General features: G+C 43.7%; 1 protein-coding gene across 2 annotated transcripts in view; it reads right to left on the reverse strand.

The window, feature by feature from the left end:
* Positions 1–317: 317 nt before the first annotated feature.
* Positions 318–25,921, reverse strand: part of LOC118424728 (ubiquitin carboxyl-terminal hydrolase 34-like) — a 32,337-nt gene continuing 6,733 nt past the window's right edge. The window contains exons 12-50 of one of the 2 annotated variants that reach the window (XM_035833458.1): positions 25,417–25,670; positions 24,186–24,378; positions 22,923–23,412; positions 22,348–22,565; positions 21,830–21,966; positions 21,389–21,516; positions 20,930–21,019; positions 20,658–20,756; positions 20,447–20,529; positions 19,987–20,141; positions 19,569–19,679; positions 19,012–19,111; positions 18,588–18,673; positions 18,353–18,429; positions 17,923–18,049; positions 17,104–17,349; positions 16,460–16,648; positions 15,731–15,874; positions 15,044–15,214; positions 14,782–14,874; positions 14,463–14,549; positions 13,533–13,985; positions 12,887–13,048; positions 10,453–12,555; positions 8,655–8,816; positions 8,043–8,231; positions 7,368–7,622; positions 6,652–6,799; positions 6,144–6,274; positions 5,586–5,720; positions 5,265–5,348; positions 4,579–4,685; positions 3,983–4,160; positions 3,422–3,579; positions 2,372–2,450; positions 1,935–2,060; positions 1,591–1,700; positions 989–1,093; positions 318–383 (exon numbers count right to left, since the gene is read on the reverse strand). In XM_035833458.1, the coding sequence (XP_035689351.1) occupies positions 1,611–1,700; positions 1,935–2,060; positions 2,372–2,450; positions 3,422–3,579; positions 3,983–4,160; positions 4,579–4,685; positions 5,265–5,348; positions 5,586–5,720; positions 6,144–6,274; positions 6,652–6,799; positions 7,368–7,622; positions 8,043–8,231; positions 8,655–8,816; positions 10,453–12,555; positions 12,887–13,048; positions 13,533–13,985; positions 14,463–14,549; positions 14,782–14,874; positions 15,044–15,214; positions 15,731–15,874; positions 16,460–16,648; positions 17,104–17,349; positions 17,923–18,049; positions 18,353–18,429; positions 18,588–18,673; positions 19,012–19,111; positions 19,569–19,679; positions 19,987–20,141; positions 20,447–20,529; positions 20,658–20,756; positions 20,930–21,019; positions 21,389–21,516; positions 21,830–21,966; positions 22,348–22,565; positions 22,923–23,412; positions 24,186–24,378; positions 25,417–25,670 (7,838 nt within the window). In that variant the 3' untranslated portion in view covers positions 318–383; positions 989–1,093; positions 1,591–1,610. Of the gene's footprint in view, positions 384–961; positions 1,094–1,590; positions 1,701–1,934; positions 2,061–2,371; positions 2,451–3,421; positions 3,580–3,982; positions 4,161–4,578; positions 4,686–5,264; positions 5,349–5,585; positions 5,721–6,143; positions 6,275–6,651; positions 6,800–7,367; positions 7,623–8,042; positions 8,232–8,654; positions 8,817–10,452; positions 12,556–12,886; positions 13,049–13,532; positions 13,986–14,462; positions 14,550–14,781; positions 14,875–15,043; positions 15,215–15,730; positions 15,875–16,459; positions 16,649–17,103; positions 17,350–17,922; positions 18,050–18,352; positions 18,430–18,587; positions 18,674–19,011; positions 19,112–19,568; positions 19,680–19,986; positions 20,142–20,446; positions 20,530–20,657; positions 20,757–20,929; positions 21,020–21,388; positions 21,517–21,829; positions 21,967–22,347; positions 22,566–22,922; positions 23,413–24,185; positions 24,379–25,416; positions 25,671–25,921 lie in introns of both variants that reach the window. The other variant, XM_035833450.1, reaches the window with a different exon arrangement.

The raw sequence follows: 25,921 nt of genomic DNA on the forward strand, positions 1-25,921 counted from the left end.
GTGTGTCTGGGATTGCTTGGAAACGAGTCTAGCTTGACTGAAGGGGCTGTCCAATCTGCTTACAATTTCAATGAACAAATAAACAAGCAATATTTTAAAACTGCATGGTGTGTCTCAGAAAACATTACATCCTGTCATTCTTAAAACTTTCTCAATTACTTGATAAGACAGAATTATCCATTTTTCGTAGGGCAATGTTTTCCTTCAGAAAGCAGCATAGCTGACTATGTGTACAAAGTAGAATATCATGTGGTAACCTACCCTGTGTGCCTCGGCCTGGTTTGGATGGAGGAACATCTGCATGTCAGGGCGGGGAGGGCGGATGTTGGCCTTGTTGGGAACAGCCTTTGTCCCACGGTGGGGGAAGAATGGTCCGAGGGTGACTGTGGTAGAGACACAGAAGGAAAATACAAACACAAACTCTCTTAAAGCTGTGTAGCCAAGCACAGTGTGTTCAGAGGAGCATACAGGAGACAGTATGTGTATGTGGCAACATGGCAGTAGTATGCTTATCAAAACATACAGCACTATATCTTAGCTCTGGAGAATTTGTAGATTCGAAATGTTGTCTCCATCGTAAATATTTGCACCATGTGGACAACAGCAGACAACTGTTAGTAAATGAATTCACAACAGCACATATTAAAAGTGAGTTTTTGTCTTGATTAAAATCTTATTTAGCAAAGCAGGGCACATCTTTACTGGCGATACATGTAACACACAATCTTATCTTGCAATACAGATGACATCTACGGGTGATATATGTACCACACATCACAACAAAGGACAAAACATGACCACACACATGAACACAGAACAAATAGAGATGCTGGCTCATTGTTACCCTCTAGTCTATCTACAAACGGTGTATTACAGTGTGCACAGCAAATAGGTTATGTCTACTGACAATACACCAACATCACGTCTCACACAACAAAGTGCAAACTCCTATCATGCTTACATGCCATGTGGTAGTGTTCCACAATACCTGGCACATTGGTTCTCTGGAAGTTGGCATGGGCGTGCTGCAGGATGGGGATGAAGCTCTGGGCACACTCACGTGGACACAGGGACACCAGAACCTGAAGCACCTCTGTGGAAGAACAGTGCACAAGGAACTGTGTAAGAAGGGTGGCAAGGTGGCGCTGTGGTCGAGGCTGTCGACTTAGAGTCTGAAAGTTCTGGGTTTGAATTCCAGGTAGGCCACAATGTTGTGCCTTTGAGAAAGGCACTTTAAACCTATATTCTCACTCGACTCAGGTGAAGACAAAAACCAACATTTGGTTAGGGACCTCATCTCAGATGGGAGGTCCTTTGTTAAGGACAGCAACACCTCAAGCACATTTAAGAACCCACCTATACATATCAAAACCTATCAGTTTGGTCTTATGTTGCTTGTACAAGGGTATGGCACTGGTGTGTTGTGCCCAAAGGCCTTTTACCATTTATGCAGAACAAACAAAAGAAATACAAGTGTAAGGAATTTGGGTCATGCTTATGGACAAAGAAGCACTTGAACCTTGGAGACTAGGAAACTATACACCAGAATAAAATGTCTGACAGTTAAAGCTGGAGATGATGATGACTTACCGAAGCACTGTTGTCTGACTTCAGGAGGGGTGTAGGAGTTGAGCAGGGTCATGAGTTTCCTGCCCAGTTCCATTTTCTCCTGCCACTGTAGGAGGGCCTGCTTTACTTCTGATGGAACAGAGTGACAAGGTGTCAGGGATGGACTTGTATCCTCACTAACAGAACAACATGTTTGCTTCTCCAGCAGTTCATTTTTTTCTTTCAGGTAGACTACATTTGTAACTCTCTTTCAGGTAGATGTTTCTCCCTATATGTATTCCAATCTCCAAGTACAAGAGATTGTCATCTTTTCAGTATCCACAAAGTACAATGTATCCTAGCTCAATTCTGACTGTACCCTGACCTTTTTTGTCCATGTACTTGGTGCAGGTGTCCAGTATGGAGTAGAGAATGGCTAACAGTTCCACCAGGTCTCCCGTCACATGGCAGGCCGTGGCCTCGTGGAACATCAAGTGTAACGTGTTGAAGGACTGGGAGGAGAAGATGAAACAGATAATACTACAGTTAGTCCCATCATGTTAATCAACACAAAAATATCTTGTTGGGAACATTCCACTATTTTTCCAGTCCTAAGAATACCCAACCAAAAACATCATCATTTTCTTGCTTTTGATTAGCTTAAATCAGTACCCAAAAAAGCTAGTACAGCTGCCAAAGAAAATGCACATTGTACTGAAAATCTCAGAGCAACAAAACATTTCCAGTCATATGTTCTGAGATACTTTTGATAGAGCCTAACAATGTCAGCAACAAAGCAGATGACAAAAATTGCTGCACATACCTCACACATCAGACTGAGCCCCTTGTTGCAGGCCACTTGAAGCCTGTCCTCATCACTCTCCAGCAGGATGCGGAATGCACTGAAACACCACATCAAACAGCACTGATCAACATAGACATAACACAGCAACATCTCAAGCTACAGCTGGATCCTCAAACTCTCTCTCCAGATATGCCAACTAACTGAAGCATATCAATGTATGGCCCTTTTTGAAATCATTAGCAAGAAAAGGCTGAGGTTCTGATGTTAAGTTCTAAATAAAGCAAAAATATTACCCTGTTGAGCCTGCTATCAAACTGTCTTTCTACTACTGATGATAAGTTCTAGATGGTGTGTATTGGAAGACAACTTCTTAAGTTTGTTTAAAGAAGAGCCCTTTTACGCCCCTTTATGTCTTTTATTTTATAAGAATATTTAACTACACTGTAACACAAATGGCAGCAAATGAAAAGTGTCGGAAGTGACTGGTCATTTTTGAAGAGGGCAAGAGTTATTAAAAATTTGATCCATGTACACTAGGGCTGGGTACCGGTACAGAAAATTCAGGTCCAGGTCCGGTTCAGGTCCAGAGGATCAGGTCCAGGTCCGGACCTGAACCTGGACCTGATTCAGTATGACTCATACCAATGGTCCATTTCACTACAAAGAAATCTGTTTGGTGGAGTATTAGGCTTACACTGGCGTTTTAAAATCCTACAACGCTATTTGCACCTGTGCGATTGGCTGTAAAACTTAGTAGAAATTACTATAAGCTCTACTCTACTTCAAACTTGTTATTTTCTTCCACCTGCAAGCGCCAAAACGTGTGAATGCCTGATAAAATAATCTGTTAATTTGCTAATCGGTCCAACATCCGGTCCACCTAATTTTTTCAGGTCCGGTTTTTCTGGACCGGTCCAATAAGAAAAACCGGTTTTGTACCGGTACGCTGTACCAATACCCAGCCCTAATGTACGCCTTTGTGTTGGAAGAAAGATTAGCAATGCACCATTAAGTACAACACACATGGAAGCACAGTAAAGGAGTCTAAGTGAGCAAACAGTGTTGTACCTGATGAGAGTGGTCCAGCAGGACCTGCCCTCCAGACAGTTGAGGTAGCAGTTCAGAGTGGCACGTTTGAAGGCCACGATGTCCTGCTGTTCCTGCTTGGTCATCTCTGGTCGCCTGGCAACAAACAGCTGCATCAGGTGGAACAGCTCCTCCACAGCCTGGGGGGACGGTTAGGGAATGTGAATAATAATAATGATAATAATAACAACAATACTGTAAATTCTTCTTCTTGTTTGTGCTCTTGTACTACGTAATACCCCTAAAGTTGAGACAAGTGGCCATAGAGAGGAGTGCTAGGCTATTACTGCTGCAATCTCATGTGCAGGTTGACTGCAGGTGCTGTATACATTGGTTAAACCAATCAATCAGTCAGGTTCAATTAATAGTTCTCAGCATCTTCGAATTTAACTCAATAGTTGACAGGTAATATTTAACTTTGTGGCACTAATAAGCTTGTGGTGACACAATACAAGTGACAGCACATATTTGTGGTGTATGGAGTTTAATGTAAGAGTTGGTAACAATAGAAACAAAGACAAATGACGACAGGAAGTAGCTCACCACAGGGTACTGGTTGGCGTGCGGTGTGAGGTTTTTGAAGGCCCACTGCATGTTCTGGTGCGAGGCCAGCTGCCGGGCAAACTGGGCAGACATCTGACAGCACATGCGCAGGATGGCGTAGTACGCCGGCAGCATGCCGCGGTTAAACACCACCACCTCCTGGTCATCATGGTCCGCTCTGGGAAGGAAAACAAACATCTCTGTAGTAAAGGTAATGGTCCCACAGCCTTTGAAGCCAAGGATTTTTAATCCAATGTGTAGAATACACTGAGTACTAGGTTCTCCTCTATGGAAGAAGACCATAGAATACAAATATACAGTGTGAGCAAAGTTATCCAAATTCTAACTACAAGATCATCAGGAATTCTCATTATCATCTCCAAAAATAAATCCAGGAAAAGGGACATTAAAGAAGACTCTTGTCAAATTAAGACCCTGACCAACATCATTGTTTCAATCCTGGAGACATAATAACTACTGTAATAACTACTATGGTGAGTATCACTCTGTATTTCTGCATACTGCTACAATGTAACAACAGTTACTCCTAAAGTCTTTACAGTTCTACACCAAAGAGCAGACTGAGTGAAACTTACAGTATGTAGTTGAAGGGAATGTTCTTGGTGATGTGTGCATTCTGAATGATGAGCTGAATGTTTTCTGGGCAGTCCACACAGACATGATGCCAGAACAGCAGCAGGGCCTATAGCAGCAAGGAACAACAAATACACATGTGATATCTACAACAGTCATCATACATTTTGTATAGTGTGAAACACATTTATGATACCATCAAAATTCTCAAGTTAACATGACCTTAGATGATAGCAAAAAATACATATTCTCAGTATAGCACTGTTCTGAAGACTACAACTTAACAAAAATGACACAATTTTTGGAAATCCTGTTTGCCACACATAGAGATACTGCAATAAATGTTTCAACATGTGATTGCTAAGTTATTGACAGATACACTATCTTGCTTAAGGTTTGTGTAACAGAATGTGTCTGTCTGATGCAGCAGTACTTAAACTCATGGTCATGCATGACAGAAAGGAATTAACAACACAACACATCATATACCCCCCCCCCCTCACATATGAGTTAACACATATCAAAACACATAATATACATCCATGGCTGCATCCATGCTCACTCACTTGATGTTTGAGACATCTATTTCAAATTTGACGTTTTGGGAAACAACCTCTTCCCCCATCCTATGGGACCAACTGTTGTGAAAGTTATACTGTTTTACTCAAAGTGATAACCATTTATTTACCTGCTTGTTGTGGTTGATGGGAATGGCTGGCTCCGTGAGCTTAGGATGTAACACCTGCCACAGGTCGTTCACATACCTGGTCAACTGTGGGGAAAAAATACATGTTTTAATCAAATGCAAAATTACAGACCTAACTTCTGCTATGGCAGCATTACAAAAAATACAAAGCCTTTACCCGGCAATACTGCAGAAGTCAAAGATTGACTGCCTTGAAGCATGACTCAAGACCAGGCACTAGTGGGTCAGCTGGGTTTACGTGTATGCAGTTTTTTTAAGTACTAATCGAGCATCTTTAAAAAAATGACACCATCTCTAACTTACCATGAGCTTCTCTGTTCTGGACACTAAGCAGTAAGTCATCAGGGCAAAGTATTGCACAAGTTTGACGGTTCCGTGGGCCGTGTGGTCAGCATAGATCCGGGCACGACCCAGCAGGCGCAGGAGCAAGGAGTACACCTGGGCAACCACAGGAAATACACAATGTTAGATATAGAGATCTTCATTTTAACATATGATTTCTGATTTAAGTCAGAACAAATTTGTCACTGCACTGACTCACACAGATACAACTACTGCAATTTGCAGGCAAGCCCAAATCCTTGATTTATCATTTCTCTAACCAACAAATATGAAGCATATGCTGTATACTCGTGTACAATTGCATCTTTAATTCTTTATGCACACATCCCACTGGTGCACTCGCAGTCAAAAAGTTTGGTTGTACCAAAGTGCATATGCGCCCAGAAGTTTGGAACCCAGCTTATGGACATCTTAACTTTGTCGTGGTAATGTTCTTGTCTGCCTCGTGTGGTGCCAATAGTGATCTGTGTCTCCCAAAATACTATGGTATCATGACAGGTGTGTAGAACTGAAGTGTACCTGGTGTAGGATGGCGGTGGCTTCAGGGGTCATCATGATGTCCTTGTTGGGGCTGTGGAGGTTCCGTGCTGAGCGGAACATCTGTCTGAAGTGGTTGTTGGGGACCAGGGAGGCCAACAGGAACCCAGCAGCTGAACAAGGAGGGAATAAGGAGGTTTTTTTCACGATACATGTTTTATTCAGGGAACTAAAAATGTGGAAAAACATTCTGCAATGAGTATCATCAGCAATTGCGGTAACAACAAAAAATTCAAGAAGGACCTTATAAATACTATAAGATACTAACGAATCGAGACCCCTTCTTCTTGATATTGTGTAAAGGTGAACCCAGGTGCCTGATGGTAATGTAAATGTTCTTGGAGGTTTTATTTTCATGACACTACAAATATTTGTTTCCAATAAATTACTGTAGTAACAGTACTACAGAACTGTGTAACACTTAAAATCTGCTCTCCCCCTTGTACAGCGAAATTAAGTCCTACAAAGAGAAATAACTGAATGTACTCACAGTTTCTGACCCTGATGTTACTGGAGGCCAGGAGGTACATCTCTGCCCACGTCTCCATGGACTGCAGCACCCAGCTGTGAACCAGCTTGTTACGTGGGGTCTGGATAGCCAGCCAGTCAAAACACTGCTGTGGGTTGTACTCAGTAACCTTCAAGAAAAAAAGAACAACTATACATTAACACCTGAGAACAAATAGTAATTGCAATATCATACCATTGTCGTATGTAACTCAATATATGGGTGTCATCATATGTATCACCTGGGTACCATCCTTCCTTTCCCTGGAAGGAACTGACAGAAAGTCTGGCAGTTACTACGGAGGCTGGTACCTAGGCTAATATCATCAAGTACAGTCTCTGTCGGCTGGGCTTCGCAAACGAAGATCAACTACTAGGGTTAGGTCCACATCGGATGCAGGAAGGCTGGTGGCTAACCAGTGTTATACAAGATGGGAATGTTCTTGTTGGCCCCATGTTTGTCCCATGCATGCTGGGGCAAACATGTGATGATTCAATGCTTGTTTGCCCCATGTTTGCCCCAGGCATGCTGGGAGACACAGATCGCTATGGCTACCCATAGGGATCTGTGTCTCCCAGCATGCTATTGGATTGTGTATAGAGCTGAAGTGTACCTGGTGTAATATGGCAGTGGTCCCAGGTGTCATAGACAAACCTAGCCACAGCAGAACGCAAGTACCCCAAACACATGATACTCACATCCCATATCCTGTTGAGGATGAGCTGTGTGAAGGACGGCATGCCCGGGGGACCCCCCAGGAACTCCACCAGCATGGACAGCAGCTTGAAGAAGGGCTGGGAGCCGTCCGGGTTCAGCTTGGCGATGGAGTGGAAGATCATGGACACGATGGCCTCCGCCAGCCGCGGGTTGTACCGGGTCAGACTGAAGATCAGGTTACACGTCTGCCGCAGGTTGATGTTGTCCCGTACTTGCTGGTAAAGGAAGGGGAATCCCTGTGCAACAGCAAAAAGGAGAGATTGTTCATTGGGCAAATGAGCAGTTGTCATCAATTGAATAATGCAGCTTTACTTTGCTACTGTACATGTTTTAACGTCACCAGGTCACCCCTACTCTTTTTGATAAGCATGTTGGGTTCTTACATGCATGGCACCTAAGGCTAACAACTCTCAAGGCTCCCACCTATATTGTACATGATACCAGTACCTCCAGTAAAGGATGTAGGATGCATCACCATCCTTCATTCAAACAAATGAATGGAATTGTGCATTTCTGCCCTTAGCTATAACAGTGTAATATAACTAGCTGCAGCAGCACTGTTTGCTGCAAAGCTACAAGCTGTAGAGATACAGATACAGAAGTTTATGTGTGATGCCAAAGGCAGTTATACCAGTTATAAATATACAGACACTGACCTTTCCTGTAGTTAGCACGGCCAGGTCGTTCTGAGACAGGCTGAGCTGCCTCTCAGCGCGGGACGTCTCCACCAGCAGGGCCACCAGGGCGATCATCTTCTCCAGCGACGTGGGGCGGTACTTCTCCTCCGGCAGCGTGATGACATCATCATCCTCTTCCTCCTCCTCATCCTCAGACACAACTTCCACCTGGGGAAGAAACAATCTCATGTCTGACAAATGTCTCCAGAAAAAGCCAACTTTGGGAAAATTCTACATAACACCAGATATTTCTTCATCTTTTAATCTAAAACTTGAAGAACAACCCTTTGTACGTGACCTACTGATGCTACAAACACTTTCTCATATGTTATCTTAAGAGACAAGTCACTGCTTAACAATCTATCTTGTCAGCCAGTTATCCTTTCCTGGAAATGAAAATATGAGTTAACAGCCAACAATAGCTTGTCTAGGGCTACATGTAGTTCCATGTAAAAGCCTTTGCTAACCCTGGCCGTATGTTTTATACAGCTTAATAAATGAAATCAACTTGCTGAAGTTGATTCTTGTTTGCTGCCCACATGGTTTCCAAAACTACAGGCCATTTTAGATTTGATTGCAGATGTAACTTACGTAGTCAGGAGACTTGTTGCCCAGGTAAAAGTTGGCCATGATGGAGATGGCCTCTATGGCAATCATGAAGTGTTTTTCCTCCTCCCCTTTCTGTGCAAAGTCCAGCAGCAGGGAGAAGTATTCCGTCAAGTGTTTGCTGTTGGGCCGAACACCGTGCTCGAGCTGGAAGAAAATACACAGGAATATGTATTTTTACCTCTTCATAGAAGTAAGGTTGCAGGGAAAATATTAGGATCTGCAAATTGTTATGTATTGTTTTTAAATCGAACAGAGACAAGCAAAATATCTATGCAGAACACTAGACCTGACTCGAGGGACTTGTGGAGGATCTGACGAAAGTTTTTGACTACAAAAAAATAAGGTTATACTAATAGTACATTTTGCCATTAAGACATCTGTACAAAAGGATTATAATCCAATTTCCTACAATGATTGCAGCTTAAGGTAGGATTTCAGGGTGGCTGAGGAGTTTTGGGGGGTGTTTTTGGTCTTCAAAAATTACCATCTTAGATAATGTATGGACCTTGATTTTTTCTAAGGTAGTACCCTAACGCATAAGGATAATTTATGCAAATTGGTATGATGTCACAATGACGTCATCAACTACTTTTAGGCCACGCCCATTTTTAGAAAAAAAAGCCTAAAAAGCCTAAATTTTGACTTGTATTTTGTCTGTTATTATTGAAACTTTTCAGAAATGTGCATAATAGTGATTTGAATAGATCTGGGCGTGGATTTTATCATACCTTGTCATGCTGATTTTTTATTAATTTTTTTCCTGAAATTTTAATTACCCCTAATGCTAACAGCATTTGGGAGCACTAAATAGCATTGTTTTGCGTCGGGAGCACACGAAGTTTTTCCTTACAGGGTAAATTTCATAATAAAACTAATTTTACACATTTTCGATGAACAGTTTTTCAAAAATTAGGCCGTAAAAATCAAGTTGTTGTGGTAGTAGTGACGTAATCCAATTTTACAGGTTGTAAAAAGACCAAAGTGATGTTTTTGAGGTCAAATTTGAATTCAGCATGTGCCAAAACCCCTGTATACTAATTTTTTTTCTTGTATCTTCAAGGATAGGGAAAATATGGTGATTTTGCATATTTAATTAGTGGACTCTGATTTTATTACCCCTGGAACTCAATTATTCAGGATTATTCATCATTTCTGAACTAGATGTATAAATTTCAGGACAATAATTCAAATCAACATATTATAAAACCCCTGTACACCAATTTTTTCCTCGTATCTTGTATGAGTACAGAGATATTGTAATCTTGCATATTTAATTAGCTGATCAAGAGAAATTATGCATAATTTTCAGGCCTTTCAATGGCCATAACTCTCTAACGGTATGTCCGATTTTGTTGAAATAAAAACCATTCTATTTGTTTGACTAAGACCTATCCAATGATATCAAGTTTTAAAAGTTATGATGAGTCTGAAATTTTTGCGTAATTTTAGACAGCTACTTTGACCTTGAATTTTGACAGACAAAAAGGAACATTTGATGGGAAAGTATGTTAGATTATGAAAATAGAATTACACAGAAAATAACATTGATAGTTATTTTTTGGAAAATATCATTTTGAAATTTTGCTCAGCCACCCTGAGATACTACCTTAAGTTCTATTGTTAGCATTACGTTTATGGTTAAGGTTGTCTTCTTGATGGCGAAACATCTTGGTGGCCAAATGTCCAGAAATAAAAAATGAGACACACAATCATGTAGATACAACATTAGCAGACTATAGGAGTATTGTCTTCAAAGTTTAAGATTGGCAGGTTTACTTACCAGACTCAGCAGCATCTTGATGAATCTTGTCACACAGGAGAAACAACCGATATCCTCGACACTCCCCTCCCCTTCTATCACGGGCTGTAAGTATAACGGGGCGTGTCGAGGTCTGAGCTGGTTGATCACGTGCGCCACTAATCTCTGGAACATCTGCCGCATCATCTGGTTCGGGCACTTGATTAAAATCTGCATCGGCCACCAATCGTCCTGGGCCATGTGGTCCAGGAACCACTCGTCGGCCTGGGGATTGGAGTTGAAGTGTTTGGTCAACAGCTCGATCCACTGCAGCATGGTGGGCTTCTCCTTGGAATGGATCAGAGTCTCCAGCACAAAGGAAGCGGTGAGTTTGGCGGACAGGAGGGACACTTCCCTGGTGGGGTCCGGCAGGGTGGTGGGAATGTAGCTGCACATCTGCCACATGAAGTTGAAGTAGGTGTGCTCGAAGATGCTCTTGTCCTGCAAGAACTGCATGTTGTCCTGCCATATCCACTCCGACAGGTCCTTGGACAGGTCAAACTTTTCGGGCATTTCCCTCTGCCGCTCCTCCTCCGGCTGGCACCTCTCGTAGAACAGCATGTAAGCGCTGTGAGTCTTCTCGAACGAGAAGTCCATGAACTTGTCCGTGACCGAGTCGTACGTCTTTGTCGTCATCTCTCCCCCGAAACATTCTGAGGCTAGCTGTGTGGAATCAAACTGCTTGACCTCGGCGTCGTTAAAAAGGTACCACTTGTCACCCGACCCTATCCTGTCCCTGATGAAGCTGTAGTAGTGCCCCCCGTCTGCCGTTCCTGTGTGAACGGTCACACCTATAAGTTCATACTCATAGCCGTCTAGCTGTTGCCTGCTGCCCTCCTCCCCCATGAGATAGTCCTCCGTGTACACGCTCATGTCCAGCTTGGGGGGGAACGAGAAGTGTGTGTTGACTTTTTCCTTCATCATCGTCACCATGTTGAACGTATACCTCATGGTGTTGAAGCACAGGTACCTGGGAAGCTTCTTGAAGCACGCCCGCTTCTCTGCCCGTACTTTCTTGCCGCACTGGGAGCACGTGTACATGTTATCCCCCTCCAGTGTGTCCTTCACAGTCACCTCGTCTAACGACTCATACAGATTCTTCATATCTGCTACTTGGCACCTCACAGTGTAGAACTCCTCCAAGTTACGACTGACATGTGTGCAGTCTAAAGACACCACGTTATTTGTGATCACACCACCGAAGGATTTCTTTACAGTGTCCTTCAGCTCAGGTCCCATTTCCTCAAGTTTGGTGATGAGATCGGTAAAGAACTCTGTCATGTCTTTCTGCTCTCCAGTGTTGATGGGCTGTTTGTCCATGGTGTACACCTTACAGAAGTTTCTAGGGTTGTACGCTTTCCGCTCACTCTCCAGAAGGAATGCAAACATTCTTTGAAGCTCCATCAGCGTGGCCACATTCTGTATGTCCTCTTTGACTTTGGAAGCTAAAATGGCTGCCCTCAGCTGGGGCATCATGTATAGCTGCTGTATACAGGAAGCCATGTAGCACGTAGCGCCCAGATTGGTCAGTCCAACAAAACCGCACGGGGAACGCCCGTCCTCGTGCGGCCAGTAGTTCCACGGGTACGGAGCGTGCACGTTCTGCGTGTGCTGCGCCATCATCTTCCCGTGAAGCAGCTTGTAATTGTCCAGACAGCCCTTCACCAGTTCCACCATGAGGTCGTACGCCGCCGACCGGCAGTTCTGCGACTTGCACTTGGGTTGGTCCCTGTCTTCCATGGTGGGCAGTTTGAACAGACACTCGAATATCACCTTCACCAGCTCCTGACCGTGCTTGGAGTACTTGAACGGAGGATTGTGCTTCACGACAGCCGTGCAGAGTCTCAGCAACCCGCACAGAGCATCATCATCCACGGTGTTGTGTCTCTGCTCGTGGATCTTTCTCACAGAGATGCACTTTGCCAGATGTCTCGCCAGCGCGTCCACATCTACGATATCAATGTTGTCCTCCTGAGCCTGGTGGAGGACCTCGGGGTTGATGGCATGGTCCACAAGTCGGCAGAGGAGCCAGAAGTAGTCCTTACAGCCAGGGCCATACAGCTCACCCTTCTCATCATCTGGAGGCTTTGGAAGCAAGAACACAACAGCCATTAGGAAGTTTTTCAGAAATTCACCCATATTGAGTAAAATGTAAGGATGTGACAATGTGATAGACTTTTCATTGTCTCAGAGCAATGACTGGGACTAAGCAGTGTGTTTGACCAACATTGGTATTTTGTAGAGCTATCAATGCAATTTTTGTAGCAGAGGTACCGACTAGGAAGTATGATGCTCTGCAAAAAAATACAAGCAATACAAAAAGCTTTGACAACAACATAAAAGTTTGTCCTACAATAATGTACCCTTTCATTTCATACAGCCCTATAGAACATCCAACAAATACTAGAGCCCATACCACTGGTTGGTCCCCTACCTCTAGTGGAGGTGTGATGAGTTGTGCTGCTGACAGGAAGCTCAGCAGGGCAGACAGGAGGGAGAAGATGAAGGTGTGACTCTCACTGGTGGTGGACATGCACAGCTTGTACAGGCCGCTACACGCCTCCCGTCGTACTGTGGGCTGGGACAGCAACATAACAACTCAAATTACAGATCTTACATTAGGCTACAAGAGCACCAAGCCTGTTGGTCAATAATCTATCAGTAAACTTTGGTCTCAAGATCCTCTGCGTTTATCAGAAGGATGTTCATTTTTACAAGTAAGTACGTAAATATTGTATAAAGGTATGAAAAAAGGTTAAGGGAGTCCCATAGCCTTTTGGAGGCCATGGGGGCAATATCCACTGTGTCTTGGACACAGTATTGAAGGGAGGAGACCATCAGGTACCCATCAGCCCATCAGGTACCCATTTAGACCTGGGTGGAGTGAGGAAGGTTGTACATGTATATTACAATGCCTTTCACAAGGACACTACATCTAGCAAGGATGCCAGGAATCCAACCTGAAACCTCTCATGTCTACCATTTAACACCACATTCACAAACCTTTCAGCATTTATAACAACGCAATACATGTATATGGAAAGGAACATCTTGTCCCATACCTCTGGTGCATCCAGTACAAGTCTCTGTAGCCAAGCCTGGAACTGCTTGGTCCTGGCCAGTGAGTTGGCCACTTCTGGCACACTGCACACCCAGGACACCAGCAGCCTCATCCCGTGTCTCACCACCTCAGACTTCCCCCAGTACACGCTCAGCACGCTGCCCGCGTCGCTCGGAGCCGCCGCCTCGTACAGAACGCTCATCAGTCTCTCCAGCATCGGGTTCTCGTCCATCATCTGGAGAACCGAGGATCGAATCTTTGGCACTGAACTTTTCTCGTGGTCTCCCGTGGACTTCTTGCTCCTGCTGTGCCGAGACCGTTTCCTGGGGGTCTCGTAGTCTCCGCTGGTGTCTGCCTCAAACACGCTGTCTTCAGAATTGGGGGTGATCTCCAGAGTTTCCATGGCAAAGTGGTAGAGAAGTTTTAACAGAAGGGCCAGGGTGTCTTGCTGCCACTGTTGAAGAGAGCAAATATGTTAAAATATCATGATGGGTATCAGTCAATAAAAGTTTTATCTGACCATATCTATGATACAAAAAGTTAAAGTTTAAGTTCTTCCAACACCAGATAGTGCAAAAGGTGGCGCCCATCTCTGTTTCGGTAGGTCTGGGCCACACAACGTTTGTGCAATCATTACAGCTTGGGCTAATCCACTGGTAGGGTTCAACTACATGTACCATAATCTATCTCAAATGCTGAGTGCTAAGCAGAGAACGCAGCATGTACCATTATTGAAGTCTGACTTTGGTATGACTCAGCTGGGGATAAAACTCACAACCTACCGAATGCAAGACGAACACTCTACCAACTTAGCCATTGCACAGGAATATGCCACAACACCACAATAACTACTGGTACATGTAATCTAAAATGTCACTGCATCTAGAGATCAAGACAAAGTAACATGCAGACATTACAAAACAGTTCCCACCTCGCTCCATCTCTTCCCGTCCTGTGCTTGAAGACAGCCTGACATGAAGATACTCAGTAGGTGCTGTAGACCACCAGTAGAGATGAACTGCAAGATATTGTGCAAAATGATTATACAGCCAGGGAGCTACTGAATGAAGAACAGAAGCAGCTTGTAGCAAAAATTCACAAACTGAGTTCAGCTCATAATCTTAACATGCACAGAAAATATTGGTACATCATTACCGAATGTGAAAGCATCAGTTTGAAACTTTCCCAGATAACCATGTAGATGGATTTCTTGTAGCTGTGTAAGTTAGTAAGATAACAACTGTTCTTACATGTTGTGTCCAGGCAGGTCCCACCTGTAGCCCCTCTACAGGCAGCTCCAGCTCAACACTGTACTGGTCTCCTCCTCCCAACTGGCTCCCAGTCTGTAAAAACAACACAAAATACATGTATATGATGAATTCAAAAATCATACTGAAATGAAAATATTATGGAAAATTCAAGTGTGTTGAAAGATCTTTGTGACCAAAGCGATAAGGATCCCCAAAAATCCAAGTTGGAACAAGAATTGCTTAAATCTTTCCCAAGACTTACTGATGAGCGATGTCTGGACCTCCTGGGTTTACTGAGGGACTCGATGATCTGTAGACAGTACAGGAGCTTGTGAGGGTTGTCCTGGCCCAGGGTTCGGCTCCAGTGGTCAGCAGGCAGCTGGTCATCACTGCCTCCCGCCTCCGTGTCCTTTGCCTCTGCTGGAGGGGAGACCTGTGGCCAGGGGGCAGCGGTTTAGGGATTGGGATACTATGTTGTTCTTGCTGATGCTTTTTCAATGGACAACACAACCAAGACAATTTTCGTAATATCACTCTGATATGTCTATTTTGATCGACTCTAATAGCTTGATGGGTAATAATTTTGTGGTCTGCCAAAAAACAACCGATCTACTTTTTCTAGGAATTCCAACATCTTGATTCTTGGGCTACATACAAGTTTACAAGCCGTAGCAAAGCCCCATTGTAAAGCTCCCTTATTATACTAGTTATAGAACTGAGAAGAAACCACTGCAGTCTAAATCGTATTGACATCTGAATCCTGGATCTGAAGCATTTAAAGCTTTTGGAGTCACAACAACATACAAACGCTACTGAAATGTTCGGCACATCTAAATCTATCAAACTCAAAGTTTCATTTCTAGACTGAAGGTTCTGGACCATTTGTGACTGCATGCACAGTTCTGGAGCACCATGCTGGAGCTGGTAGTGACACAGTAGCCATGCCCACCTTCCTGATGCCCCTTGTGAAGGCGTTGAGCAGGTCTCGGCAGGTGGGCAGCAGCATGAGCAGCTCCCACACCTTGTGGGACAGCAGCTGACCTCGGTTCTCCAGTGCCAGCTTGGCCTTCATCACCTCCTCACTGTCCCCCTCCTGGAACCAAACAACCTTCAGCTGTGGGCTTTTAAGTCATTCTCTCATGCAGCTTATGTTTAATTTAAGAACCGAGCTGCTGTTTGCATGATCAAACATTCCTCTGCTCCTGATTTAGAACTCCATCAAAAGAAGCTGCATTCTGATGTTTGCTACAAGGTAACTACGACATGCCATTGTGCAACACTCAAAACATTTCCCAGGTGATACTTTTCAACCAAAAGATTCTTAAGCCTTTCTCTGATTTAGAGAAACATTGCATACAAGATGATGATACTGCAATTGTACTCCCAAACATGCATACTTGGCCCCAAGAGGACATTGTTTTATTCTGAGTTTGGAAAAACAATAATCAATATACATCATCCTGTTGTACATGTGTGTATGTTCATTCACTCTCTAGTTAAGAGGGTTCAGAGCAGGGTGGTCTCCAGCTTTGAAATTTTTTCCCTCCCACTCATTGTTTGGGAGCCCATGTTGTTGATTTTCCTGTAAAATTTGTCATTTTAAGCTTTTGAAAACACATTTCCATCAATTTCATGTACTAAAGTTTTATTTATCAACAAGAACAGGATGCCCCCTGACCTTCCCGGGGCAGGCCCAGGTGCTGAGCAGCTGCAGCAGGTTCATCAGGTTGTCGAAGTGCGGCTCCTGCAGCAGCAGCAGCATGGGCAGGTTGTCCCGCGGGGGCTCCGGCAGCAGGGAGGGCGGCAGCAGGAAACTCTCCTGACGTCTGCTCTGGGGGCGAGGGTTGCCGACCGACACAAACACCAACTAGAGAGGAGACAAGAAATAATCCAGTCACAATAAGGCTCACTATATCAGGGAATGTCATATTTGGATAATATTAGTGTCTGAAATTCTTCCAGTTAAGGTTTAGGTAGGGAAATAGGACCTGATGAAGAAATATGATTTTGAGTTGGATCAAAAGGCTACTAATGTCATAGACTGACAAAGTCAGTCCCAAAGTCAAAGAAGATGTGAAAGAATGGGAAAAAAAGAATCTATTGTTTGGTTCAGTCATTTGTTCAACCTTCCTGACCACTTAGATCTTATAATGAAAGCAACATTTTCTTTGCTGCCAAGCTTTATTGTTAGTTAAATACTTGCCAGTTTTTTGGGGTCCCTAGAAAATGTCATCCATAAAATCATATCAACATGGCCTAGTGAATAAAACAAGAAATTCACAAAAATTCTAACAGAGGTCTGACCATGATTTCCTGTTCTACCTGTAGGTCCTTGAAGCCCATCTCCTGCAGGGTCTTCTCGTCCATGTTCTCTGCCGTGAGCTCCCTCCCCTGGGAGATCATCCTCACCGGACCCTGCAGGGAGCTGCCGAACAGGGCCGCCATGGCTGCAGAGGAGTCCTGGGAGGAGCTGGGCACCTGGCCCTGACTGGACAGGTGCTCGAACCAGTGGGTCACCTCTGCTCTCAGGTCAGCCACCAGGTCCTGGGAGTCCATCTCTATGGTCAGCTAATGGGTGAGAAGTAAGGATATAGAATATAGGTAATATTTAAAAGTACTGTACATGATTTCACTTTTTTTAATGTACAAAATTAGGGGATACACTATGACTCTTGTTATAGTTTCACTTCACAAGATAGATATTAATGCATTTTTCACACTTCCGAGGCAAATAAGGATATTCTATTTCTGAACAATGGCAAAGATATAAAAGATGTGTACATGTTTTATCGACATAAATTCAATTTCTTTTCTACTCATTGATTAAGGTAATGAAAAGGGGGAACAGTTTATCTTGAATCAACTTCACAATACAGTGTATGGTCAATCTTCTTTGTTTTGTCATGCATCATGGATGACTTGTTAACTTCTGCATTTCAACAGAAGACATTGTTGCAGGCAACAACATTTCACTTTCATGACACCTGGACGCATATCTTTAATTATACTTTCATCTCGACATCTGTCAACACCACAAAACACTCATTCATCCTTATACCACATTTCCTCTTGCAGAAAAACCATTTGTTTGTCCACGTTCATTTCTACTCCTACCCCCACAAGTTTCAGGACTGTCCTTACCTTGTCTGTCATGCCAGCTGGTTGACACACCACGTGGATCTTGGAGTTGTTCCTGTTGTTGAAGTACTTCTGATGGCTGAGGATCCCCCGACCCTGCAGCTGCCACATCCGCATGTGGTACGTGTACCTTGGGGACAGTTATGTAGAACATTAGGACTTCCTGACTGTACAGTCAAACCTGTACTAGTGACCATCTCAATATAAGGTCCACCTAGCCAATGCGACCAGTTCTTGGTGGTCCCTAGTAAGATAATTTTGACAATTGACAAAAGCATCAAGAATCCTGTTCATAGTCAGACCACCTGTTCATGCAAATATACATTTTTTGTATATCAGACTATTTTAGTCCCCTGAGTGGCCTTCTTGGTAAATTTACCAACTCTACATGAAAGATCTTTGTGAAGATGTACAGTACAGATCAAGAACCAACCTCCTTCTGAAGACCTCCAAGTGAGACTTGAGAAGATCCAGGCCTCTCTCAAGAACCAGGAGACTGGAACCTGGGCACTGCAAACATCCAAGCTCAAAGTTACAGCAGGTTTAAGACATACATTGGTGTATACTTGACAAGTTGTAATCAATAAGTGGACAAATTTTAATTAGGGGTTTCCTTTGTTTTCTACATGTTAATGGAAAACATCAGAGATAACTGGAAACGAGCGTACCCTGTTTAGTGTAGCTGACACCTTGAGCAGACTGTCCATACATCTCTTCACAAACTCGTGTTCCCGTTCCAGGTTTCCATTTCCAGCTGGAAACAGAGACTCGTGTTACATGAATAACATGCATTTCATGATACACCCATGTACATGTACTTTGATGGGAACTATTATTCACTTTTACATGGCACCGTATATTTGCAAAACAAACCTGATCGTACAATTGGAAAGTTTAGAAAGCTACAGAATTATATCAAACTCATTGACTAGGTTTCTTATTAAGGACACTTTCCAAAGCTGAATATCTAAAAACATTATTCTAAAATGCACACATACGTCTCACCTTTGCATTGGAAAAATTTCAAAGAGTAAATCTCATAGACAATATTACTGCTACTGGTACATGATAGGATGAGATTACTAGTTGTACCATTGATGTAGAAGTTGTTGATATACTGGATGGCTGCCTGGCTGACATCAGGGTCCCTGGCTCTCAGGGCGATCCCCCATAGCTGCTGCATACCCAGGTCCTGGGGAAGGGAAACGGCAAGGCACACTCATTCAAACTGCACACAGTCAGCAAGGCACACTCATTCAAACTGCACACAGTCAGCAAAAAGCAAATGTAGTAGTACGGATGTTAACTTATTGAGTCAATCTTCAGATGTCCTCAAGACAAATCACACTCATTTAAAATGACCGACTGTGTAAACATTACAATTCAAATTCAAAAAAAGGCAAAGACTGAAAGGGCATCTCTTTTCCCAAAGTCAGAAAGACAATGCTCAAAGCAAGCTAAAATCACTGACAACAAGGATATGAGATGCAGGGGTCACAAAGCCTTCCCCTTCGCCTTTTTTTAAGTGGGAAATTCTCAAGGGCACAACATTGTGGCCTGTCAGAGGTTTGAACCCAGGACCTCCTGATTCTGGGATAAACACTGTAACCATTAAGTTACACATAATCTAATAAAAACAAAAGGCTTACATCCAGAGCAGGCATGTCTGGAGAGGGGCTGACCATCCTGGCTAATGTGCACAGCTGTTGGAACAGATTCAGGCCTGTCATGGTGATGGTCTCAGGCTGGAGACCTGGCATCTAGGGCACACAAGACAAAAAATGATTATCATTCTTGTCCTTAATGAATGTCAAAATGTATGACAAAATGATTCTGACAGCTATCAAACTGTTATAGTTCTTCTTTGCTCTTGTCTGAGATTTTTGGTCCTCATTTTCAAAAGTAACAGTGACAAACAGTATAAGAACAAAGAAATAGAAACATAATAGGAATATCCTTTATACAAGAAGCCTAGACTCATGAGGCACCTCCAATACATGGTAGTTTATGCATGAGAAAACACACAATGGAGTATGGCATTGGAAGGAAGACGCTGTACAGTTGTACCTTCTCCACAAAGATGTGTTTAAAGGTGTCCAGAGACATGGCATGTTGGTCCTTGTTGCGTGCCTGGTTCAGGAACCAGTTCAGGGCCTCGTCCCCCACCTCAGGGTCGGTGGCCAGGCAGTTCCACAGGGTGTCCACCTGCTCAAGGGTCAAACCTGCAGAGAACACACAGCTGCCATCAGAAACTACCACTACTAATTTAAGGAGGCTGACTGACTACAGACTGTACAATACGAGACAGGAGTTTATTATTGTTGAAGGAACAACTGACAACTTGAGCAGTAACGCTAAGAAAAAATTATGAAAACATCAACTCGTATAACTCCAAATCTAGAAGTCAGGCTTTGCCTTGACATCCACAATCAGCACAGATCATAAGCTAACAATCATTTCCTTTGAAAAACACCCTACAATCCCAACAATCACTGTAAACAAGAAGAGCACTTTTTTGAACACTTACGGAATGTTTCAGGAGAAGCCAATGATGAGAAGACGAAGGTGAGAAACTGGAGCCTGGCCTGCACTTCTGTCATGTGTGTGTACCTGAGAATGGGAGCAATTGAGAATCAGTTACAAATCACTTCTCACATACATTAACACACAAACACACACACCTAAAGGCATGCAGTTAGGGAAGCAAATGTCTCATCATATTTGTTGAGAAAACTTACAGAGGGTTCTTTGGGGCCTTTCCCTCCTTCACAGATGTGGTGTAGGCGACCAGGTTGTTGAAGAAGTGGTGCATCATTTGACGCTGCTCTTCCGCCCACCTTGAATATGTCATATTTGTTAATGGTAAACGGATTACAAAACAATATCGACAAATTTCACCAGCACATATCTACTGAATCACACATGTCTATGAAAGCAAAGTTACATACATGTAGTGCATGCACGCTTTTTCAGGCAAAGTTAAATCTTACTTAAGAATGACCATACTTACATGGTAATCCAGTGGGTATCGTAAGTATTCCTGTACTGTTGGAAGGAGCCAAACAGCTTGGGCAGCAGTCTTAGGGACACCACAACAGAGCTGCCACAGTGAAGTATGAAACAACAACAGTCATCAAAATACTGCAAGGATTAGGAATGGCCAACAGCTAATGCTACGAGACATGACACCAGAGGACAATCTCCACATGGTAGTTACTTTCTACCAATCACTTTTCTAAATCAAAAACATAGATGCATCTACTTATGAAAGTTGAACCCCCATATCACTAGAGTAACTTTTTATGGGATGACACAACAAACAGAAAACCATTGCACTGTAAGTGAAATACAGTACATGCAATATGCTTACAACCATATATAGAACCAAGCTACATCTGCCTGCAAAATAAAATTACAATCTCACATGAGGAGCTTATTCTTAAGATGAGAAATCAGTTACAGTTCCCACCTGTTGTTGGCCAGGTTCTCCAGACATCCCTCGATGAAGCGCATCCTGATCTGCCTGTCTGTGAACCAGCACACTAGTGAGCACAGCAGCTTCTCAGCCTCCACCGCCAGACCTTCTCCTAGATGGACCTGTGGGTGGGAGGGGGGCACTCTGGCTTTCAAGTAATCCTACATCAAGGGCAGGTGTTTAACAGCTAACCAGTACAGCTAAACATGACAGCTGGATATTTGCTAGGGACTATGGCAAACTGGCAAATCATGACATATGAGTCGTTTCATGAACATACATCCTGTCTTCCACTTGCCTCAATCGCCCTTGCTTCACAATGAACTTCAAACACCTGTTTTCCCTTTATTTCAAAATTCAAACTCTTTGGACTTGCAGGTCCTATTTTTCATTATTTCCAAATAGATGACCTGATATCCACAAAAAAGGACTTACAGCACTATGGTCCTGCACCAGCTCCCAGAGCAGGGTGTTGGTGGGCTTGCACACCTCCTCGAAGTTGAACTCGTTGGCATGCTTCTTGTGTCTGCCTGGAGACTGGTGGTGGTGATGGTGGTGGTGGTGCAGATGTCCTGTGCACATTTGTTATAATACAACATGTTAAAATCAAAAATATAAACTTAAGTGCCTCCACAATCTTGAAATGTGTTTAAAAAGGATGTGATTTTATTTCTGCAGTTTTCATGGTTACCTCTGTGACACTGCAAATGTGTTTTGAATTTAAACTGTACGGTAGTTTCCACTGCAAAAATTCAACCACTGCAAAAACAATTTTGCCATTTGACACAAGTCTTAAGAATCTTTTCTATATAGACCACCTGCCCATATAGACCAGATCTTACTGTTCCCCAGAGTGGTCATTTTGTACAGGTTTGACTGTACTTAGTAGATGTCTCATTCTGTTTCATGGACAAGAACAACTGGCACACACATTTCAAGTAGAGCTGACTAACCTTGATGCGGTAAGTGACTGTGGTACATGGAGGCCATGTTAGCCAGGTGCTGGTGCATCTGTGAGCTGAGCTGGGCGTGAGCATTGATCTGTGCCAGCTCCTCCTCACAGCCCGAGTCCTCACCCTCGAAGTCTGCCATGTTCTTCTCCGACTTGTTACTGATCTGTGAGCTGCTGCAGCTGATCTCATCTGGGCTCAGGATGTCCTCCATTAGGTTACTGGTGGGGACAGAAGGAAAGAGTTGCTTCAGGTATATTGCAATCTTGTGGGTTAGGGTGTTTTGCCCAGAATCAAGAGGCCCAGAGTTCAAACTTCTAACAGCCCCTTGATGAATTTCCCACTTAAAAAATGTTGTAGGGGATGTCTCTGAGTAGGCTTTGGGCTGATGACTACTAGCTTCAATTGAAAAGAGTTTAAATCTACCACTGAAATTACCACTGAAATTTACAGTCAATTGAAAGTAGCTAAACAATAACATCAAGAAAATCGACACTGCTTAAGAGGATGTAGTCCCTTATACCTGGCACAAGATTTCTAGCATTTTAGCATATCATGTTGGACTTATGTTTCCTCACCTCCTAGTATGGTGAATGAAGCCCCTACAATCATAGATCTCTGTCTCCATGCTGTCCTCCAGCATCTCCTGGGAGTGGGACGTCTGGCTCAGCATCTGCTCCTCCTGTGTGAGCCCCGAACAGTCCTCCTTTTTCTGCGGTGTACTGGTGATGGTGGGAGGATCATCATCCTCCTCCTCTTCATTTCCTGCTGCTATCTTATCTACAGTTGGCACAGTCGCAACATGTTCTCCCTTCTCCTTCTCCTCTCCCTTCTCACTGACATCCATGCTTTCATCTTCCGCCCCTTTGGACAGCCGTTTCTTTTCTGCTGAACCCTTCTTTGATTTGATGGTCTTTTTCTGGGCTTTTCCCCCAGACCCTTTCTGCTTGGGGCTCTCCTCCTCCTCGCTGCTGGTGCTCTCAGTTTGCTCACTGTCGGCTCGCTTCCTGCCCGCCCTGGGACGTCTCCCGGTGGGCACTTCTGTGCTGGACTCCTCTGATCTTCCACCTGCCAAATGTACAAAGATTAACCAAAAATTAATGAATGGACATAAACTTTGATCATGTTTTGTGATATTGTGTATGACTGTGTATGGATACCACACTTTTTTTTAACGATGACTTAAGTCTTTGATTATGTTATTTGTATATTTTGTTTGACCCTTACCTTTTCCCTTATGACCTCAATGAAAAAGAGCCCTGCAGGCCCATTTGAGCTTCTTTCGGATAAAGAAAGGCTCAAACAAACTAGCATCACTACTTTCACCTCTAATATTTTTATGTATGTCAATCCACATTCCAGCTCTTTGTTAGCACTTACTAAAATCAGTCATTCAACATCTGTTGCACTGTGGGCAAAGCAGTAACGAACATGACATTTAAATCAACCCTCGCTGCCCTGTGACCCGTCGCTGCCCTGGCTGTGCGTGCTGTGTTCGCTGCTGAAGCTCCCCTCCTGCCCACTCTAACATCTGTTACATTGGGAGCAAAGCAGTAACGAAGATAACATTTAAACCAACCCTCGCTGCCCTGCGACCCGTCGCTGCCCTGGCTGTGCGTGCTGTGTTCGCTGCTGAAGCTCCCCTCCTGCCCACTCTAACATCTGTTACATTGCGAGCAAAGCAGTAACGAATATGATGTTTAAACCAACCCTCGCTGCCCTGCGACCCGTCGCTGCCCTGGCTGTGCGTGCTGTGTTCGCTGCTGAAGCTCCCCTCCTGCCCACTCTAACATCTGTTACATTGTGAGCAAAGCAGTAACGAATATGATGTTTAAACCAACCCTCGCTGCCCTGCGACCCGTCACTCCCCTGGCTGTGCGTGCTGTGTTCGCTGCTGAAGCTCCCCTCCCGCCCGCTCTCCCCCTCCTCCCCACTGCTGCTGCCATCAGACTGGGCGCTGGGCTGCGTCTCCCTGCTCACGTCCAGGCTCTGCTCCAGGGAGGACTCCTCCTGGCTGCTGGGCTCATGGTCCTCCTAACACACCGGATTCCAACATACATCAATTTGTCTCCACCTTAGCTATCTACAGTAAGTAGTTCGATATGGGCTGTTCCAGATAGATAAATACAACCAAACAGGTTGCCATAAACAGTAGACTGAGAGAGGACTAACACGCATTTCATTATTTCATACATGTACAGTAGAAGTTCTTTAATTGCACACCCCATTTGTACTGGTATGTACTAGGCCATACCAATTTGGGATTTGATGCAATTAACAGAAGTGTGTGGTAATCTGTTGTACAATTAACTAGCTTCTATCGTACATGTACTTAAACTAACCACCCCCACTGGAACAGCCCTATGTCGTTAGTTACACAATAATGGTTTTTACAAAAGTGCAAACTATTATACTTAACTGTGCATTTACTTGGAAATGGTGGAGTTAACAGTTTTATTCCCCAAATGAAACCAGGAATTTTACATTTATATCCTTTCGGTGTTGAAACAGACGTAGAAATAGTCAAGACTGGTTAGTAAATTTGAACGTAACGTTGCCAGCTAGCTGGCTGGGACTGTGTGAGTTGGTGCCTTCACAGAGACAGTACAGAGACTTGGCGGACACTGTGAGACATGTGGACAGGACCAGACACTAACTTCTGTGTGGCTGCAGGTTTCAATCCAGTACCAAATCGATAGCACATTCAGACAACTATTCATACCAATAGACAAGATATTTCTACAGTTATACATGTAGAAGGTTTCTGTATTGTTTTCCTCACCCTTCTATGACTGGAGGTGGTTTGGACAAAGTTTTCTTTACAATTCCAGGGAGTAACAGTCTTAAGACATTCTCCAGGCTTAAAACAATCAAAATTTCTTACTTCCTTAAATCTAAGTTTGCTAATGTGTATGCCCAAAGTGCTTTTCTTCTCCCCCTTTTATTTTTCAAATCAGTAGTCCATACACTCAGATATCCCAGTATTGTGTGCCCATACACTATGCGCTGTCTGTGTGCTATCCCCTTGGCGCTGGATATGAAGATCAGACCACCCCCACATGCAAACCTCACCATCTCCATATAATGTTGGTGTAGATGATGATGGTGACATACATGCCCCTGGGCCAGCCTGTGGCCAGGCTTGTGGCCCTGTCTACGTTCCCTGCCCTCCCCGTGACCGTGGTGGACGTGATGGTGGTGGTGATGGTGGTGCATGTGCTCGTTCTCCTGCTCAGCATCGCTGCCGCCGCTGTGGCTGGGCTCCGCACTCACGCTGTTGTCCCCGCTACTGGTGCTCTGCTGGTCTGCCTGGCGATGGATGGAGGCTGGGGGGGACACAGCAGTCATCAACACTGGCTCTGCTTCATAAGTTATGGTAAATCTTTAAAATGTTTGTGGTGGTTTTGTCTTTACACAGTTGTCAGTGACCTCTCCAACATGAAATCATAACACCTTGAATAAACGTTTCCATAGCATCAATACTGTACATTTATTAAACTTAGAACAAAGAGGACACCCTCTTGTCCTTTCCTATTGCAACATTATGTTCCCACAAAAAAATAATTTACAGTATTCA

Source organism: Branchiostoma floridae, chromosome 1 (genome assembly GCF_000003815.2).
Source record: "Branchiostoma floridae strain S238N-H82 chromosome 1, Bfl_VNyyK, whole genome shotgun sequence".
NCBI lineage: Eukaryota > Metazoa > Chordata > Leptocardii > Amphioxiformes > Branchiostomatidae > Branchiostoma > Branchiostoma floridae.